We start from the raw sequence: 20,882 nt of genomic DNA on the forward strand, positions 1-20,882 counted from the left end.
GCCGAGGCGCGAGGTTCATAGGAGGTCCGGGGGCATGCTTGCCCGGAAAATTTTGAAAATTGAATCTTGAAAATTGAATCAGACCGCTAGCGACACAAATCAGTCCATCTTTTAAAGAAAAAAGTGGACCTATGTACTCTCCAAGCAGAGGTTGGTGGGGGAAGATCGTCACCGTTTTATATATGCCTCGTTTTTTTTTGTCGCCCCCCACCCAACTGGGTGGGGGGCGACAAAAAAAGAGAGCAGACCTATGAGCCTTAGGGCTACGGGCATGATCTAGATTCTATGTTTTTCACCACCGGCTTTGAAAGTTCAGTTTTGTCTTTCTGAAATTACATTGGATGCCTTTAATAACTGAATCACCTTGCGTGTATTTTAGGCTGAGATGGCAGCGGAGTTCGACAAGACGATGTCCAGCAAGTTAGAAAGGTGCGAGAAGCTCAGCGGCTCAAACGGCTTTCTTGTTGGGAACAGCGTAAGTATCATGAAAGTTTAGTTTTTTTTTTTAATATTTCCCACGTCATTTTCAACAATTCTACAAAGTGGAGTTCCAAATAATGAAACATGAGCTAACAATGTAATTTTAACATAGAATAAATATTTCCTATCTCGTTTTTCTTCATGCAGCTTCTCTGCTGTGACCTGGTTCTGCACACCGTGGCGTTTAACATCGAGAACTACAAGCCGGGAACTCTGAAGGGCTACCCCAAACTGGCCAAGGTCATGGCCAGCGTCAATGCCAACCCAAAAATCGCAGCTTGGATCGCCAAGCGTCCGGACACCAAGTTCTAGTTCAAGGAACTGTTTTGACCCGAATAGCTCTATTCACAACTTGAAGCTGTGTGTCACTGATCCACTGTGCACTGAAACAAGGCGGTCCCAAATGTAGAAAATTTGATGAAATTGTTCACGTATGTTTTGACACGTCTTGGTCTGTACGAGGTACCAGCTATGAGATCTGCACCATAGAGCAATTGCAAAGTAATTGTTATTCTTCATTTCAAGTGTGTAATCCGCTCACCAACGGTTGTTGTAAAGAGTACGAAATCATGATAGGTGATTGAACGAATAAACGATTTACTGCATATCATGATGTGATTTTTGTGCTAAATCTAGACAAGAGATGTTATATTCTCATCCCCATCATTTCCAATACACGAAATGCTATTATTTAAATTTAACACAACTTAAAGTATGCCTAAAGGTAAATGCCGGAAAAGAAATTGAACCTTTTCGTATGCATATATGCGCATTAAGATGTGCGTAAAGGATAGGTTTTGTGCAGTGTTCCATACAATAGACGACATGTGTTAGACTTGAAAACGTAAACCTATCAGAATACAAGATTGGCCAATTTGTCTCAAAGCTAAACGGAGAGACCTACAATGCAAACCAAGTATAGATACTTCTCCTCATAATCTTTGTCCAGACCACATAATGTCGACGTTTGCCTAGCTATAGTCTACAGTGAGCATGTTCGATTGGAAGGAACCATAGCAAAGACGGGGGTCTATTATACTGGGTGCAGAAACGTTATCATTGTTGCTAGCATTGTACTTTAAGATTGAGTTGCCTTTTGTCATAAGAAAAACCCCTTAATATTGAATGGTACGGTCTTCTCACGTCATCATTCTTCAGTAAACATCGTTTTTGCGTCGGGCTACGTTAAGTAGGACAGTAGTGGTCACTCGGCCATTGTGCGTGAACTCACTCCACGGACGGCGTCTTCACACCTCGCTCTACCGTTTGTCGCGACTCCGTTGCAACGTTCACTAGCAAAGCAAAATGGCGCCCAAGTACAAGCTGACGTACTTCAACGTGAGAGGACGCGCGGAGCTCGCCAGGCTCATTTTCGCTGCTGCGGGAGTGGAGTTCGAGGATGCCCGGGTGGACGGGGCACAGTGGGCCGCCATTAAAGAGAGTGAGTCGTCGATTCACCTGTACTATAAATCTGCACTCTTGTACATGTACAATCATCACCGTACGAAATCGTACCTTTAAACATACCTTAAAGCATTCAGTAAGGTACTTACCAGGGAAAAAAACGGAACCTTTACGTTAAGAATGGGTTTTGTGCAGTGCATTCTCTACTAGAGCCTTCTAGGGACCGTAAAAGTGGCCGAGTATGTAGTGAGTACACGCTGACTGAAGCAGCACCGTTTGCAGAATCTCCGATCCAGTTTACCGAAAATCAGTGGCAGGTTTCCTGCGATGACAAATTAAATGGAATTCGTCGGTTTTTAAACAAGGCTAAATGGCCTCCGCACGTCGTACGCAGAAGCCGCTTAGCCACCCTAGTAGACAAATATGGAAATCTGTATTGCTATGGTAACGCGAAGTGGGCTAAACGATTTGTGTACTTTTCCCTACGATATAGAAGATAAGATGCCGGTTGGTTAATATTTAACATGGCATCTTCCTTATCACAATGACTCAGCATCTTACAACAAACGTTGAGCACTCATGGACCCAAACCTTTGACAGTTCTGTAGACCATTGAGCTTTGAATCATTCGGACCAACTAGGAGTTTATATCAACCAAGGAAGGTTTAAAATCAAACTTCTTGTATCAACTATGTTTCTATATATCACCTACTTTACGAAAAGCTTCAGACGTTTAAAGTTTACTGGTTTGATATATGATTGCTCCACTCCAAGGGTTTGCTTCTTAAGATTTTATGGAAACAAAAGCAATTGTTTACCAGCAAATAATTACTAGCAATCAGTGCTGTTGAATATCTTCTGCGAAATACAGTATATACAAAACAGAGATGTCCTGGAATTTTTCTCCATTTGCTGGCGTCAAGTGCTCGTAAAATCACATGTCTTGAGTAGTGAGTGGTCATTCAGACTTGACGAAGGTTGTATGTGGTGTGGTATTGTCTATGATCACTAGTTGTTGTCCACTGTAGGAGTTAAGCCGTTTGGGACTAATGGGCCATATATACCACACTACTTTCAGGAAGGTCAACTTGTATTGTGTATCATAATTGTGATATCACCCATCTTGTAAGCCATGAAGCGTTACTAGTACGTTGGTGTGGTGGACATTATGCAGTTTATACTTCCCGAAGGTCTGGAATCTCAGCCGTCTTGTTTCCTTCTATCTTCCCCAGCGGCGCCGATGGGCCAGCTGCCGCTGCTGGAGGTTGACGGGAAGACGATGTGTCAGAGCACGGCCATATTCCGTTACGCCGCCAAGGAAACAGGTAGTCCATCCGCTATCATTATTTTCTGTGGGGTCGGCCTGGTAGAGGAACTAGGTTTCTGTGCCGCCATCTTACAGATTTCCTCACACTTTGTTAATATGTAATGTCAAATAAATAAAATAAAATACCATGTCCGCAGGTCTGAGCGGGAAGCCTGGCTGGGAGGAGGCACAGGCAGATATGTTGGTCTGTGGGATGGAAGATCTGTTCATTAAGCTTGTGACAGCTCACTTCGAGAAAGATGAAGCCAAGAAGGTCTTTTATTTCCATTTCACTTTTTTTGTCCATAATATCTCAGTAACGTAGTTTCAACGCTGTTCTGTATAAGATAATTCTGGTAATGTTTTAGTTGGTCATAACTTTAAAAGCTTGGATGAATAATCAAGGAAATGTTTTAGAAAAATATCATTTTCTTGTGGTTTTCTTTGTGTGATATGCTTGCTCTGTGGATGACTTTTTCCATCGCTCACCCCAGGAAGAGTTGAAGAAGGAGTTGGTTACCTTCGTCCCACAATTCTTCGGCAACTACGAGAAACTCTGTGGACCTGACGGATTTTTTGTCGGTTCCAGCGTACGTATCCGTGACAAAACTAACCTTTTTTTTAAACCTAAGGTTTACAATACTTAACTTTTATAATACTTAACACAGACTACGTGTCTTTCATAGCCTATGTCAAAGGTTCAAAAAGTATTCTGGTCCAAGCCCGTACCTCTACACGAATGTGGACATTGTCTTGAAAGAGTTATGGTCTCATGATGAATTATATTATCATTGGCAGAAAAAAATTGGACTCTCCAATAGGCTTTGCGCAAATGGTAACACCGGTAGGATGATATGTCTTTTCTGCACTGGAAACTGATACCTATCACTGTAGTGAGGAATGTTCTTTGGTTATGTTCTAGCAATTTATGCAGATATCTACTAGTATTTAATCACCGATGATTGTCGCAATTTTGGTTCGTTATTGCATATTCTATAGTTGTAGTAAATTACCACGCCCTAATATCACTGTAATTTTACTTCTGTTTATTCACAATGACTCGTATTCAGTATATGTAAAGGCATAAACGTACAATAAAAGTCTTTCATCCGTTTCTTTCTTATAGTTGACCTACGCTGATCTGGCCTTCTTTGCTGGGACGCACAATATTCTGAAGGAGCGTGCAGACGCCCTGGAAAACTTCCCCAAGCTGGCCAAGGTGATCGAGAACGTAAAGGATAACAAGGGAGTCGCCGCTTACATCGCCGAGCGCCCGGACACAGCCGTGTGATGGAACAGACCTAGGGCTAGCCTGATATCCAGTCTTACGTGATTGGGGGTATTGGGATGTTCAGGCAGGTTGTGCCTTCGGGGGCTCTAATAGCTTCCCCCGCCCAGTGCAACAGGCCGTCCCGGTAGGAGTGTTACGCTAATAAGAGACAGTATGCTTAGGGATTTGCTTTTTCTCGTGGAGGGCTAATCAATCTCTCGTGAAATACACACCGGGAAACCTATGTGAGGCGGGCGGGACAGAGCTCTTGTGGCCCCGACCACGATCAGACTGGATACCAGGCTAACCTAGGGCCCCATTCTGTAGATCACATGTGTTGTTGAGATGCACGTAATACTGTTTTCTAATAAAGACACTGCCTCTTTCATGACAAATGAATGTGTCGTCATTGTCTTTTCCACACTTTTCGTAACAAGGCAGGCAATAAAAATCATTGCCAAGGCGACGACAGAATGATAAATTATTGCATGTGTTGGAGCTAGCAATCTCCATTGCAGCTATAAGAAAAAACAGATTTCCCTATTTTATAAACATGCATGTAGTGAAATTTACAGGATAGGTGGAGGAGGTGTGGGATGACAGATGCCTAGTAATTAATCATGACAGGCAGCTGGATGGGTGACACGTGGGTACCCGGTGTAAGCAAGGTGTAAGTTACCTGCTTGGTCCAAAAGCCACATGGCCGAAGGTTACCTCAAAACCAATTCCCTAGGGAATGCATTCGTGCATTTTTAAAAAATTCTCTCAAAGTGATCGTAGTACATACACAAATGGCTCCGCCCCATAGGCGTCGCCAAAAAGCAAACACAACCTCATCCGAGGACAAGTTGAGTTTACCAATGATAGTAAATGCAATTACAAGGCATTACAAATTGAACATTACCCGACTTGACTTAGCATTTACTACCATTGGTAAATGCAACCTTTAGTGCAGTGTCAGGCACAGGGAATAGCGACATATTTTCTAGTCACACATAAGTTATAGTAGAGAATACAAGAAATATTTCTTAACGTTCCTCCTTCTCTTCCATTCATAGGTTCAAAAGTTGTCGTGCTAAAGCACAAACATAGTAGCGGTAGTAGTAGTAGTAGTAGTAGTAGTAGTAGTAGTAGTAGTAGTAGTAGTAGTAGTAGTAGTGGTAGTAGTAGTAGTAGTAGTAGTAGTAGTAGTAGTGGTAGTAGTAGTGGTATTGGTTGTAGTAGTAGTAGTAGTAGTAGTAGTAGTAGTAGTAGTAGTAGTAGTAGTAGTAGTAGTAGTAGTAGTAGTAGTAGTAGTAGTAGTAGTAGTGGTAGTAGTAGTGGTATTGGTTGTAGTAGTAGTGGTAGTAGTAGTAGTAGTAGTAGTAGTAGTAGCGGTAGTAGTGGTAGTAGTAGTAGTAGTAATAGTAGTAGTAGCGGTAGTAGTAGTGGTAGTAGTAGTAGTAGTAGTAGTAGTGGTAGTAGTAGTGGTATTGGTTGTAGTAGTAGTAGTAGTAGGCAGTAAAGTAAAGCTAACGTGGCTGTATTTCTGTCTAGATCGACCTGTGACCTTCTAATCCACGCCTTTCGATCGTACGCCTTTTCAAACATTTAATTTAGTAGATCCAGGTTAGGTAGGGACAGAAATCTTCGGTTGCTACCTGGCTAGTTTGTAAATGGATGACCTATCAACAGGTGCCCACGACCCAAATACGTCGCAGGCAAGACGGGGTCGACTGCAACGATATGCGAGATTTACTACATTAGAGACTAACTTAAAATGTTGGTAACAAAGTACTCGTGGTATATGTCAAATCTCAACACTTGGGTAGAGAGATATCATATAAATGTAGCGTGCACGTGGCAGTTCACTTGAATGGGGTTACCCCCTAGAAATTAAGTGGTAGAACCCATTTACCAAAAAACGCTGTGTCAACTTTGGGTACGCCCTTCTTGCATCGCGTAGTTCTCTGAGCAGAGCACAGCCGTCACAGAGTGTTAAAAAAAGACTTTATCACATCTGAATCTTCAGCATTTTGTCAACAAGGATCAACAAGGTGAGGACCACGCGCCATGGCCCCTAAGTACAAGTTCACGTACTTTAACGCGAGAGGTCGTGGCGAGCTGATCCGGCTAATCTTCGCCGCAGCAGGGGTGGAATTCGAGGATGTCAGGTTCAACTTCGAACAATGGTTTGCCTTCAAGGCCAAAGGAAGTGAGTTTTCGTATAGAGGTTCTCTCTCTAATCTTCTCTATCTACTAGTATTAGACTCCAAGCAGATCTCTCTCGGTGGCAAAAAGACAGTATCAAATTGGCCAGGCAGTATCCATTAGCCAGAGAAGCTCCGCGGCCACCGACGGTGGGGGTCAGGACAAAAAAAAAAGGCCATATATAAAAATGTAACGATCATTCCCCCACAACGTCTGCTTGGAGAGTATCTATCTATGGCAATCACTCGATATCATTATTTGCAATCAGATACAGATTCATGTACAGATATACAGATACAGATTTTCCGAGTAGGATGACCGTGCCAGTCCCTACACCTGAGTGAGGGTTACAGTTGACACGGTGGCCTTCGCGTGGATTTGTTTAAGGTGGATAACAGGTTGTGAATCTGAGACCCACACACTTGGACTAATCTTCTAGCCTCATGTTTGACCATTGTCCCAGGTAAGCTTAGGGGTGTTTTACCGGCCCCAGTCCTACTATTAAGTATATACATGTAAATATAGGCCTTTCTTGTGACATGATAGATTTTTCCAACCGGCCTTTCTGTGCCTACCATTGCCATCCTGTAGGCGAACTAATTGAAACAGACCCCGTAAAAAATACGACCTGCACTAATTGGACCTAAGCGGGCGGGCAGTACTCCCAGCACCGTAGAGATATCAGAGAGTCTCCGATGATCTGCTGCCAGGCTAATTTGAAAAAAAAAGCAGGAATACTTTTGAAAGTCCCCTCGGCCAGCGAGTTCTTTCCAAGCGTGACCAGTGGTTAGCAGCATCATGAGCGTGGCATTGTTTGCCATGGAGACAGCGTTACATACGTATGCCTCGCCTCAGTACAGGGTAGTCGCTTTTTTTGAACGGAGTTGTTCAATGCAAGACCTATACGACCACTTCTCGGCATTGAACTAGAAATATGAGAGAAACATGGCTATGTCAAGAGATGGCGGTGAACGTTTGATTTGAAAGCCTGTAGATTGTAGGTTGGTGGGAAACACTCGTCAGGGAGGGAATTCCAAAGCTTGGCCGTACGGGGAAAGAAACTGTCACTGTAAAAAGATTTCGAACAATTACCTCTAAAGTTTCAACTTTAATGAAACAGTCAAAGCCTTTAGACTGAGCCCTAAGTTTACACTAGCTGATTGTTTATGTCATTTTGAAGTGCAAGCTCTCTTTCTAAGCCACTATATGTCTCCAACAAGCACGCACGCTTTCATACAGTCAGTAAATAATTTTATCAGGTTCCTGAATGATTGAATAGCGACGTTCTTTATTGGCTCCCACTTGGTTATCAAGAGCTCTTGTTAAACAAGTGGTAGTAAATAAAGGACGTTGCTATTCAAGTTGTCTCTCACAAAACACGCCATGCCAGCAAGAACACATACAGATGCTTGGAAAAACTTACCAAGTAAAATTTGCACCTGTACACGCAAATTCCGGCAGGAGATATTTGTATGTGTAAATCTTTCATTTGGTCAGTTATGTATCTGTACTTCTAGTATATAACTCTAGGAAGAATATCTTACATGTTTAAGGTTAAAACTTTTGTTTCAACACAAAGAAATGTGCTCACCAAGAGCTTTCGACCAGTCACTTTGGACTTCTCTGGACGCGTGACAAGCCTCACTGGGTCAGTCTACTGAGGAAGTCCAGAGAACATTTTTTTTGTATTGGAACAAACGTTCTAACATCAAACAGAAGAGTAGCTCTGTATGTATATTTTATGAACGCTAACACAGTATCCAAGAATACCCAATAGTTGTAGTGTCAACAACGGTTGTTTGTCTGTTGATTTTCTAGCGACCCCGATGGGCCAGATGCCGGTTCTGGAGGTGGATGGACAGATGATGTGTCAGAGTCTGGCCATCGCTCGCTACGTCGCCAGGGAAAACGGTAACATTTTCTGTCATCTCAGTCACTTTGGAATTATATTGTAATTTGCATTACATCATAACATTTAATGTTTGTTCCTAGAAACTTGATGATTGAAGAACAGCGTTTTAACAGATAGATTCTATCATAAAAATAATTTGTTGGCTTTGCTTTCATTCATTCATAATAGAAGTTATTGTTATTTTTTGTTTGCAATTTACAAAATGAGGGAATGATATCATATAGTTATCCATTAAATGTCTCTATGATGGTTGGTTAAAATTTAGTACTTGTCTTGTCAAGGTAATTGCCTCTAGATCTGGAGATAACAACACTACCTAAAGCCGCAAGTGATTTGGCAAAGATTTACTTAGGAGTTAAAGACACATAACGTTATCCTCGAAGTCTACAATGCAGGTTAGGTCAGTCCATATATAATGATAATTATATCTGTAATTATTTGTTTTCCTTGTTTTCTTATGCTATGATATTTTCTTTGTGTTAATATTGGTTTCTTATGTTGTTCTTACTCATAATAACGTATGATTTGACTAATGGAAATTTATTTTTTTGTTCAATATGATATGTTCTTGATTGTCTTACTTTATTGTTTAGATATTCAATTCGCCGTGTTAACTTTATATTATCTTGTACCTATTTTGAGTTAATTTGTTTGCTTGTCCCTTAATACATTGCAAGTTTAATGTAAATGTAATAAATGTATGTAAATAAGAGATCGTAAAATTAATAGGATTTGGGAGAGTCCACTGGACAAACCTTTAGGTTTCTTGGGCTCTCCAGCATATATTTGCTTGTATGTAATTTCATTTTATACTGTTACTTTTTTATGTGCAAAATGACAATAAATAAAAATAAAAAATAAAAATCTGCAGTGCCCGATTGACGTCAAATTCTAACATGGCCGCGGCGTGTGGATGCCTGCGAACACAATACAGGGTTTATCTCTCCTCACACCTGTAACAAGGAATTTCATTCTCTTGACTGCCAGTCTGTCTGTCCCGTGTTGTCAGGTCTGTGCGGGAAGACCAGCTGGGAGGAGGCGCAGGCTGACATGCTTGTGTGCGGGGCTGACGACCTCCTGACCAAGCTGATAAAAGTTCGTTTCGAAAAAGACGAGGCTAAGAAGGTAACGCATCACATTCCTCTTTGATATTACTCACTGGGCAAACCACATGTAGAGATTTTCCCTCAAAAATGATAATCTTTGTGTCGGTGAAGGTTAGACATCCAGGTAATAAGATATTCCAAAAAGCACTTACTCAAGCAACTGGATATGATTTTGAAATAATCCTTGTGTCTGTAGCCTTTGAAGTGCGGTGCAACTTGCCAGCGTTGAATGAAGACCATTCGGGTTGTAAGCTTACATTGAGAATTCGAACGTCTTTTTCAGGAAGAGGGAAAGAAGGATCTGGCCACGTATGTCCCCAACTTCCTCGCCAACTACGAGAAACTCTGCGGATCTGACGGGTATCTTGTCGGCAAAAGTGTGAGTGCCTTGGCTGTCAATAACTACTGCAATTTCTTCATACCATCTACATAGATTGCTAGAACTTGCCTGTGTCTCATGCAAAGATACAAACATAAGTTTTTTCTTGTACATTCATGGGCTAAGCACGGGTATCGAAATACGAAAGTACAACATTTAGCAAAATACATATATTGACAGGACCTCTAGGACTATTTTATTGTTCTAAAACTACTCTAATAGATATATGGGTTTGGCTCCTTCTAGTGTCTTACCAGTCTTGGTGATGTTGAATATATTTACTGGTATGAGCTTGAATAAAATAGAATAGCTGAAACGTACAAGGAAATTTATTTTTTCAGTACTAGTCATGAATTCAAAATTTAGAAACTTTCCTATAATATTCATAGTCCAATCATTACTATATACATTATAATCTACAATAAAGTGGGCTTCATCTTGTACTACTAGTATACTTCATCTTGTGTAGTATACTACAAACTTGACAAATAGTATGCTCTTGAGATGTTCAGATGTGCCTAACTGATTCAGCATGGAGTTCGTCACAGTTCTTATTGGATGTTTCACCAAGGCATCTTGGCATGTATTCAGGTAGCAGAGTAAATTCCGAAGAACTGTACAGCATGGAGAAGCCTACGCTCGCAAGCAACCAGCTGCAGCTACTATTTCAGGCACGTAGACATGTACTAGGCATATATTGACTCTTCTACCCTTTTCATACAGTTGACCTACGCTGACCTGGCGTTCTTCAACGTGATGCACGACATCCTGCAGGTGACCAGCCTGGACAAATACCCCCGTCTGGCGCGGGTAGTGGAGAGCGTCACGGCCCACACGGGGGTGGCTGCCTGGCTCGGCAAGCGTCCTGACACGCCCTCGTAGGGCAAGAAACAAATCCAATGCGATTTCAGAGCAGCAGAACTGAAAATATATATAATTGGTTTATTGTTTCAATTGAAAGCAATACACTAAAATACATTGCAGCGACTTGTACATAGTACAAGTCGCTGAATTATGCATATTAGGCAGTTACAAGAAATGAATAAAACACTTAATAAAATCTATAGAAACTACTATACATAGCAAAATAATTAAAATAATTAGACAATAATCATAATATTACGAATAAGGCAATCTTTGTGATATTGACACATACTGCTTCACATTGTAACAGTGCTAACTGACCATGCTAGATGGTCGTGCGACCTTTTAGTGTAGTGGTTAGCACATTTCAATCAGTATTTCAAGATGAGTCCTTTCTTCTAGGGGAGGTTACCTTAAAAATCAGCCCAGGGCCCTCACAGCAACCGTTTTCTGTCAGAATTTTGGGAATTTCTGCTCCATAAGGGTCACTATACATTGGGATAGTGTGGTTTCAACTCAGTATGTAGATAAGTGACTAAAACATTGACTTTGAAAAATCGGGTTTCCAAGCCCTAAAAACTGCACTGGATGCCTTTAAAGGGGTATAAATGTAACAGTTTGGCACGAAAAGTTGAAATAATCATCATAAATTCAATAAAGCCAGCTTGCCACAGAAAGAAAATCATAAAAATATTATGCTTTCTGAAAACTGTAATTAATTATTCATTCCAGCTTTTACATTTGTGACCATCTAAAACATTGCATGGATAATCTTACACAGAAGAACATTGAAGATTAAAAAATTATTAGGATATTATGACCATTATATTATAACGAGACATTATATAACATTTTTTACATATTAGAAATCTTCGTGCAATTGTAATTTACTTCCACATTTCAACATATTTGTGCAATTATATCACATTACTGACATTTATGGCTGGATAAAACAGCCTACAAGAGGCACACTCAGTTTGTGGTGCCACTATAAACTACCAGAATGTAAACAAACATGACTAACAGCTGTGTTTAAAAATACCAACCCCTTAGTAGTCAGTATAACGCTATCATAGAACACCAACTACAATAATAAAAGAACACTTTGTTGACTGGACTGATGAAGCTTACAAGTCTCTCTCTGTGTTAGTGGACTTTGGTCTGCGACCTATTCCTTAATTACAGTAATAGCACAGGTCAGCCCCAGGTCAGATAGCAGTAGTCCTGGCTAGGCTGTTCGTCTAGTTTATAAATGGGTAACTCATTAATAGTTGCCCACGAGCCCTTGCATGGACTACATATGCAAGAAGGGATAGAAAGGTAAACTATGGCTTGGTTTAAATAGTACAGAAAGGGCTACAGAACTTTGGTGAAGCGGTTTTAAACTTTAGATTTGTGCACAAAATTTCTATATTATTTGGTGTTATATGGATAGTAGCATTGCTACTTCAGAATATATTGGTTTACGTCCTATCGACCCCCCCTGAGAAGTAAGTGGAATGACCCAAATGAAGTTGCTGAGTCATCTTGTTGCCTGCAACCAATCAAAGGTCTCTTCTCTGATCACGCGAATCCACGAAAGCCATCTGAGGTGAACACCTTGTTATCCGGTCTCTCTGTTACACGACTACAACAAGCGCCATGGCCCCTCAGTACAAGCTGACGTACTTCAACCTGCGAGCACGGGGCGAGCTCACCAGGTTCATCTTCGCCGCCGCCGGGGTGCAGTATGACGATAACAGGATCGAATTTTCAGAATGGCCGGCACTCAAAGAAAGTGAGTTTTCCTGGCATACCGTGTCTTATACTATAGCCTGGTTACCAAACCTATTATAGCTCCCGAGTCCTACAGCCTCTCCGCTAATAGAAAGAGAGGAGAGGATGTAGGACTCGGGAGCTATAATAGGTTTGGTAACCAGGCTACGTTACCGCAAATACGAACCATAACAAGCTGCTAGGGGGTCGAAACCCACACCACTTATTACTGACAGGAAAAGGTATCTGTCACCAAAACGTCAAGACCATAGCATGTTCAGAACAAAAGATATGTGTGTCATACTCTCCCTTAAATTTGTATATAATTAGGGCCTTTTTGACTGTTTTGTATGCTAAATAGTGAACGAGAAAACTAATATTCCTTGGAGATTTCAACAATATAAGGGAATAGAACAGTTAGATGACAGGAGAGGCGTCATGGCGATAGTGGGTGTATGTTTGGTGCTTGAAATCCTTTTTTTTTCTGCATACCTGCACTAAGGCAGGTAACATTGAAAATTACCTGCACCACTCAAAATTCAGGGAGTTCAGAAAAAGTTGCCATTATTTCTTTTATACCCCATAGGTTGTAGCAGTCAATGCAGTAAATAAGAATCCCCCTACACCTACATGTATATATGTACGAAGTACATGATCTGGTGCAGGTTAAGTGCAGGTACATCAGAAATACAGCTTCAGTAACATTCCGCACATGGGCTCGAGGGTTATTGAATATTTGATATTATCAACTTATATTTTGACAATCATATTCTGTATTGTAAGATGATAATATGGTAACAACCACTACCCGGATCGTTCTACCAGACACATGTGAATTCGTTTGTTACTATGCCAAGGGTCGCAGTGTCTATTACTGGCTATATATTAACTACCAAGCAGGACATTTCCTTCCACAAAAATGTTAATGTGTAACTTACGTTAGATAGCAGCCGCGTAACAAGGGTGTTGGCCAACATTTCATTTTTGGCGACACCTCAGTAGCGAGCCTAAGAATATAGTACATACCTGTAAGACGGACATGATGACTTCAACAGGTCTTACAAATACCGGTACCCAACAATACCAATCACAACAACATTGGGTTGCTCAGAGTTTTTTTTTACATAATAGGCCATGTTGATTTGATTATATGGATGACATCCACGCGCGCATGAATTTTCGGCCGTTTCCAAAAAAAAAGAAGTTTTCAACCATACTGTAAATCGTGCAAAACAGTTGCTAAATGAGCAAAAATATCATAAGTTGCAAGGAAAACATTAAGAAACGATACCAATGTCGTAGAATGCCAAAATCAAATGAAAAAAGACAAAAATGTAAAGAAATGAATTCGACGAGTAGATTATTCGTCATAACATATTCTGTGCCACTTGTTCAACCTTCATGACCACATAGATTTCATAGTGAAAGCAACTTTTTTTTTTGCAAAACTTTTTTTTTTATTTGCACGCGCGCATCAGTTTTGGGGTTCTCAGAGGATGTCATCCATATAATCAAATCAACATGGCCTAAAGATCACATGCATACAATGAATATTCAATCGTCGCCATGACAAGTTTTTTATTGCCTGCCTTGTTGTTTTCTCGTAGAAACACCGATGGGCCAGATGCCGCTGCTGGAGGCTGACGGGAAGGTGGTGTGTCAGAGCGGGGCGATAGCTCGCTACATGGCCAGGGAAACAGGTAGCCGTTTCTTTTAGTCTTGCCCTCGTACGTACACAAATATACATATGATGCTAAGGCCATAGCAAGTAATTTTTATGAATGACATCAGAGCGCGCATTAATTTTCGCCTGATTTTGGAGAAAAAAACCAAGACGATTTGTTGCCTTCTGACAGGGGTCAACATGGCGAAAATGGGCAAAGGATGTCTGTTGCCATGCCGGAAGGTGGATGGCAGATAAATATGAAGAGAGGAGACAAGAAGAGGCTCTGATTTAATGTTTTGTTTCTTACTTTGATGCAGTGATATGTGATGCTGGTTGTGTATATGTGATGTTCCTACTGAATCAAAACCATTTGTACCATTTGTAAATTGTGGGAACCTTGTTTTCTTCGGCCCGCCTTGTTTTTTTTCGCCCGCTCGCATTAGATTTGGAATTTGCGGAGGATGTCACCCATAATATTTTCGTACTGTGGCCTAACAGTGGCATCATCCTTCCCGCTTTGCAGCGCCAAAATGATCAGCGATTTCCTAACGTACTGCACCTCTGTTTGCGTCCCGTGTCCCCAGGTCTCGGTGGAAAGTCCAGCTGGGAGGAGGCACAAGTCGACATGTTCGTCTGCGGGGTAGATGACCTCATCACCAAGCTATGTGACGCTCACTTCGCCTCGGATGAGGCTGTGAAGGTACAGCTTCCGAGTCGTCTGTGGCCGAGAATTCGGTCCCCATCGACAGTACCTCCATCTACTACAAACTAGTACAGTCAAGTTAAAATGAACTATGAACGAAGGTCATTCATACATTTGAAAGCCATAGAACGTCTACTTTTCTTTAGAATTGTCTGCATTAAACCTTAAACGACTTACTTGTTATGTCACTGCAGGAAGAGAGAACGAAGGCGCTGGGTCCGTATGTCTCCAAGTTCCTAGACAACTACGAGAAGCTCTGCGGACCTGAGGGCCATCTGGTCGGCACCAGTGTGAGTGATATTTAACTCTGTCGAACTTTTTCTATATACACTGTTGTCAAGTTTACCAAGACTTGTAGTGAAGTAGCCTGGTGTTCAGTCTAGTGGGCGACAATTGATAAACTCTAGTATATGATAAATTATTAATTTTAGAGTACGAAAAATCACTATAGCTAAACTGTTTGCCTTACTTCGTCTTTTGGCATCTTTTACAGATACTAACTAAATAAATGTGCTTAATAATCAGGTATACCTACAGTACATGTACATAAACAATGTTGTATGTACTATGTTATAAGAATCCCTCTGTTCTCTACATATACAGTTGACCTACGCTGACCTTGCCTTCTTTGTGGGGATGCATGACATATGGCAACATCGTGCAGACGCCCTGGAAAAGTACCCCAAGCTGGCTAAGGTGGCGGAAACCGTCAGGGACAACGAGGGAGTCGCTGCGTACATCGCCGAGCGCCCGGAGACGAATATTTGATTTAAAAGTTGACATGCTTTGGATGTGTGCTTTTTCACCTATTGTTGTAACATCCTTCGCTTGGCACACGTCATTGGACGTGTTATTACGGCTCATTCTCTCATTTACGTGGATTACAAATTCTGTTTTCATGGCAATCCTTCTCACCTACCGACTCTGTGAAATTGTTAGGGATGGCTTTATAAAGAGTACCAGATAGGTCTGCGATTGTTTGCAATACATTCATATGGAACCATGTCTAAAATTGAAGTAGACCTCCGTAAGACTAATATGTTTGGTTAAATTATGTCGTAGTATCACTATACATATTTTAACCGGACATGTACAACACGTTTAACGTTTTTGGCCCTGTCCCAAACATTAGTAGGTCCATGGTAGGTCCCAATGAACTCATACAACATACGGAATGTTTTGATTGAGGCATGGGGTGCAGTTCGCCAACATTCCGCATGTCGTCACTTTTGAGCTGTGGAGATTTGGTGATAACGTGTAAATTACCTCATTAACTTTTTTTAACTCTAACTTTAAGTGTCTTACACGAAAATCCTTGAGGGATTGTCAGGGAAGACTTAAGTTGAGCCTTAAGCTACATGGAGTGAAGACAATGTCCACAAATCGACAGCTACTTTTTGGTCGTAAATCTGGCGATCAAATTTAAATATATATGTGAGGTGAGTGACCGAGTAGCCCCCCTCCCCATGTACATGAGCGTCGACACGTATCCATTAGACTCCTGTTATTGGAAACCCAGTTGCACTTGACGACCGGGATCACGTGGTCCTCTCCGTAAGGGCAAAACGCTGGGTGGGTGCACATAAAATAGTCTATGCATAACATACATTCTCACACGAACAACATTTGCCTTCGCACTGGGTTGGGTCTGGAACAAGTCGGCTGACGCTGAGACAGGAAAGACTCCAGGTTTCTGAGCAGAAAACAGGTGAGAAAGTACCACAGATGTCTTGTATATCCCCTAAAGATACTTCAGTACTCATAGTACATCTTTGTCTCGAGATAGCTTCTTCTAACTGTTATTTTTTCAAATATAAAGGGCGGAGCCGTTGAGATCTAGAAATCCTCAATATGAAATTGAAAATATCTTGAAAATCCGATAAGACAAGGCAGGCTGCAAGGCTAGTAAGATTCTAGCAAGTTTATACTTTTGAAATCTATCTAAACCCTTTTCGTGAGCGATTACTAGTAACGTCTGCGAAAATTACTGAGGGTAGACGAAGATTGAATGTTTTTTCTGCCCCGGGGTATATGTGTCATTCTGACTGTCAAATGAGAAATACTATCACGCACCTAGCCTATGTCTGTGTCTGCTATAAATTCCCCCCAGCAAAAAAAAAATACCATAAAAGCCCTGGAACACGTTAGGGTCGTATATATTATGTCTGGCCTAGATGTTTATGTTCACTGATTCCGAAAAAAATACAACTCGACAAAAACACACAGTCGATTCATCCATAGGTTATTGCACCATGCAGACGCCAGAAAGTTTTGCATCGCAAGGGTGTTGTTAGCACATTCAAGGCTAAGTCTAGATCGTGTGTAATTTTTAATCTCCAAGCAGATCCTAGTAGTGTGGCAAAAAGACAGTATGGAATTGGCTAGGCAGTAGGCAGTATCCATTGGCCAGAGAGGGTCCATGCGCGACCCAAGGTGGCGGGGGTAGCCACAAAAAAAAAAAAACAACAACAAACGAAAAAAAATGGCCACATATAAAAAGGTAACGATCTTCCCCCATCAACGTCAGCTTGGAGAGTATGTAATTTTGTCTTTTTTGCACTGATAGACGAGGCCTTAAGTAATTGTAGAGGCATCCGAAGTGCGCGACTTTGCCCACCCAACCGACGTCTCCCACGTAAGCGTCTAGCTTACATATTGGGACAAGATCAACCTGAGTTTATATAGCCCATGTCCTCATCACTGGGTCATGACTACTCTCCAAGCAGAGGTTTATGGCGTGTTTTTGGCGTGTTTCTAAGTGTTTTTTCGGGCTGCATTTTTTTGTACTGCCAGCCTTCGGGTCACAAATGGTAACTGCCTGGTAAATGGACATTGCCTGGCCAATTTGATACTGTCTTGATTTGCAGCCACCAAAAGATCTGCTTGGAGATTAGGACATGACGCTGTGCAGCCCGTGTGGGCACTTTCCGTAAACTCCAATTGACAAACTTGAACGTGGGTTCAAAACAGTAAATTTTAGCCAAATAGGAGTCAGCCGGCTATTATGCTGAATTCAAGAAAACGGGGACGCAAAATTTCGTCAGCTTGACGGATGTATTTAGCCTCTACCAGGCTTCAGAAGTGGCTAGAAAGAGTAGAAATTGGTGTGACAGATAGCATGCCAGGAGAGTTGAAGAAGCCAAAGAAGTAGTATGCTCTGTTCGCTGTACTCCGATGTTCAGCGGTCTAGTAACTCCCCTGGCACGATATCTCTCTATTTGGCCGTTTTGTACTCTTTCCAGACGCATTTGAAGCCTGGAAGAGGCTACGCCGAATTTCGAGAATGATCTTGCTTGCGCCCTACTGCAACAGGCCACCCAACCACCATCAACAGCAGTAGTCATTATCTAGCCCTGTACATCAGACATATTACCACGCCCTTGCTTGTCATTTCCACACACACACTACCCATTTACAGGACCGATACTATGTCTGCCTGTCCTTGGCAAAGGGCAAAGACATCAGCCGACTAAAAGGGGGACTAACCGCGGTTTATTTTGATTGGGTGGTGCCCTTTGGACCGCCTCTGCCCTACGGGTTTGACGTTAACACCAACAGGACGAAATTCGAGGACACTCAGCTCTTTTGCTGAAAGCCTGGTAGTGTTCGTAGACTTCGTGCAATTACATGGTTACTACTGCACAGCTGCAGCACCAGTTTTTGTCAGAAATTGGCATCCCTTGACAAAGACTGGGTGCTGAGTAGTGACTGTCGAAACCTTGACTAAGTCTACATTTTGCAATTTCTTGTGTCACAACTTTACAGCAAATGATCAGTCAACAGTTAGTGTGTTAACGATAATCTAGATATTGCTAATGTAAGCTAGCGTGTGTATGATACAGTCTCATGTTACAATGTCATGAACTTGACCCAGTTTTAAAACATTTTTCTCAGATCAAATATCTCTGGCCTGGGTGCCAGACTGTTGCCAAGGCCAGAATAAATATAGTAATTTTTACTGAGCTCCATGCAGTTAGAGCCTCAATGATGATGAGTGAGGGTCTAACATAGCCTCTACCAGGCTTCGGGAAGCTGGAAAGAGTATAAATTGGCCAAGTAGACAGAAGATATATGTTAGGGGATTTGATAAGCACTGAGAGAACAGTTTGCCGCTTTCTACTTTTCCAGCCGCTTTCCGAAGCCTGGTAGAGGCTAGGTCTAACTGGGGAGCGGCGGTGGTCTGTATACTGGTCCTGACAACAGTCTCGTATCCTGGTAGTTTAAATTTAAACGGCTTGAGCACGTCACAGTCTGCCAATGTCTGAAAAGATGCTCAACTTCCAGACCTTAAAGAACGTTTGTGTGTTAGAAAAACGGGCTAGCAAGTAAATGTATCGTTCAATGCTACCCTTGGTTTTCTTTCTCGTCCATGATAGTTTCAGATCCAACATAAAGGCATCAATTGGCGTCGGAAACAGCCGGCTATCCAACATCGACATTTTCATACAAGCATCTATGCTAATTTGTGGAGCCAGAGAAGCAACCGCGCCCGATATGCACCCACTGCCCTAAACCGGAGCGTCCCTAGCAAATATAGCATGTACACAGAGTAGCGGTAGTGTACAGTGTAATGAAAAATAAATGTAATCAGTGGACCAGTCGTGAAACATTGAACACGTTCAGAGTGCGAGTTAACGAGGGACGAAGTGGAAGAATCAAGGTAACTGCCAATACGTGAATTAGTCTGCAAATGGTACGTTTTGTTGTTGTGATCTGCTGGAGAATTCGAAAAGGTCAAACATTGCCTGGGTAAAATGCCCTTTATGCCCAGCCAAAACATTAATGTAATATGGGATATTTTTACACGTTTGTTACGTGCAACTAATCTCCAAGCAGATCTTTCGGTGGGGGTGTAAGACAGTATCAAATTAGCCTGCCACTTGTCCCTGTCTGGCAAATGGATACAGGCTGGCCAATTTGATACTGTCTTCCCCCCACTGAAATATCTGCTTGGAGATTAGTTGCAACTTGCACGTAACAAACGTGTAAAAATATCGACTCAACGACTCTTCGCCACTGTTTTGTGACATGCCTGTCTGCTAAAGTCTTTATATTGTATAGCTTTGAATTATGAAAAACTTAAACTTTTTTCCAACTCAAAATTTGACTCACCAGAAATTTTCGACTGAATCACTCAGTCTTCCTCAGCTATCTGACCCAAATGCTGTGGACACGTGATTTTTCCCACGTGTGACGTCAGCAAAGGGTCAAAGTTGGAGTTGGAGAAAAGTTTAAGTTTTTCATAACGTAATTTACCAACTCAGATGAACTTTCATGCTGATGTATAGCTTTGAATTTACGCGTAAGTAGAGATTGCACTAGATGTAGCTAGCCTGTAGTCTTATATATAAGACTCTTTACCTTATTGACTCTACACATTGTGTCTCGTATATTGTATAGCTTAGAACCAAGGGATCAGTTATAATATGTTTTCTACGATGCCAATTTTCCAAGTTCCAGCGGCCATATTTAATCTCGTCGTACGCGAGAGCGAGACTGCGCGAGACTTGTCGAAAACGAGGCTGTTTCTAAGGTTTTTTTTGCAGACGTCCTGGAAGGATAGTCTCCACCAGACTTCATTTTCAGGCTGAATAAATCGTAGAAATCGGCCTAAAATGGGTATTAATTGGCCAGAGAAGGTAGCCGGCCAGAGAAGCTCCATTTGCCTGCCTCTTGGAGGCTACTCGAAGGGACCCGGAGCCGTGGGTGCCAAGAAAAACAAGGACAGAACCACAGAAATGTTGGCCACACAGCAATGTAGGCCATGGCCGATGCGGGCATTGCCTTGTCCTAGCCACGCCCATACCAGAGTATCATCTCCTTTTGGCAATGTAGTAGCGAAACAGC

General features: G+C 41.8%; 4 protein-coding genes across 5 annotated transcripts in view; all 4 read left to right on the forward strand.

Annotated features, from left to right (window-relative positions):
* The window catches only part of LOC109485411 (glutathione S-transferase 1-like), a 3,130-nt gene extending 2,040 nt beyond the window's left edge, over positions 1 to 1,090 (forward strand). Inside the window, exons 4-5 of the mRNA XM_019789012.1 lie at positions 380 to 475; positions 628 to 1,090. Coding sequence (XP_019644571.1) covers positions 380 to 475; positions 628 to 792 — 261 coding nt within the window. The 3' untranslated portion in view covers positions 793 to 1,090. The remainder of the gene's footprint in view (positions 1 to 379; positions 476 to 627) is intronic.
* Positions 1,091 to 1,638: 548 nt separating this feature from the next.
* LOC109485413 (hematopoietic prostaglandin D synthase-like) lies at positions 1,639 to 4,581 on the forward strand. Its single transcript, XM_019789014.1, has 5 exons — positions 1,639 to 1,921; positions 3,117 to 3,209; positions 3,349 to 3,464; positions 3,685 to 3,780; positions 4,317 to 4,581. The coding sequence occupies exons 1-5, from the start codon at positions 1,786 to 1,788 to the stop codon at positions 4,479 to 4,481; spliced, it is 606 nt and encodes a 201-aa protein (XP_019644573.1). The 5' UTR covers positions 1,639 to 1,785; the 3' UTR covers positions 4,482 to 4,581.
* A 1,809-nt stretch (positions 4,582 to 6,390) lies between these two features.
* On the forward strand, positions 6,391 to 10,979 carry LOC109485412 (hematopoietic prostaglandin D synthase-like). Its single transcript, XM_019789013.1, has 5 exons — positions 6,391 to 6,654; positions 8,469 to 8,561; positions 9,572 to 9,687; positions 9,952 to 10,047; positions 10,771 to 10,979. Exons 1-5 carry the CDS (start codon positions 6,513 to 6,515, stop codon positions 10,927 to 10,929), a joined length of 606 nt encoding a protein of 201 aa, XP_019644572.1. The 5' UTR covers positions 6,391 to 6,512; the 3' UTR covers positions 10,930 to 10,979.
* Positions 10,980 to 12,541: 1,562 nt separating this feature from the next.
* LOC109485420 (glutathione S-transferase-like) overlaps positions 12,542 to 20,882 on the forward strand; it is a 31,260-nt gene continuing 22,919 nt past the window's right edge. For both annotated transcript variants that reach the window (XM_019789024.1, XM_019789023.1), the window contains exons 1-5: positions 12,542 to 12,688; positions 14,274 to 14,366; positions 14,917 to 15,032; positions 15,230 to 15,325; positions 15,639 to 16,743. In XM_019789024.1, the coding sequence (XP_019644583.1) occupies positions 12,553 to 12,688; positions 14,274 to 14,366; positions 14,917 to 15,032; positions 15,230 to 15,325; positions 15,639 to 15,803 (606 nt within the window). In that variant the 5' untranslated portion in view covers positions 12,542 to 12,552 and the 3' untranslated portion in view covers positions 15,804 to 16,743. The remainder of the gene's footprint in view (positions 12,689 to 14,273; positions 14,367 to 14,916; positions 15,033 to 15,229; positions 15,326 to 15,638; positions 16,744 to 20,882) is intronic.

This window comes from Branchiostoma belcheri, unplaced genomic scaffold (assembly GCF_001625305.1).
Source record: "Branchiostoma belcheri isolate BF01 breed outbred unplaced genomic scaffold, Haploidv18h27 scaffold75, whole genome shotgun sequence".
Lineage (NCBI taxonomy): Eukaryota > Metazoa > Chordata > Leptocardii > Amphioxiformes > Branchiostomatidae > Branchiostoma > Branchiostoma belcheri.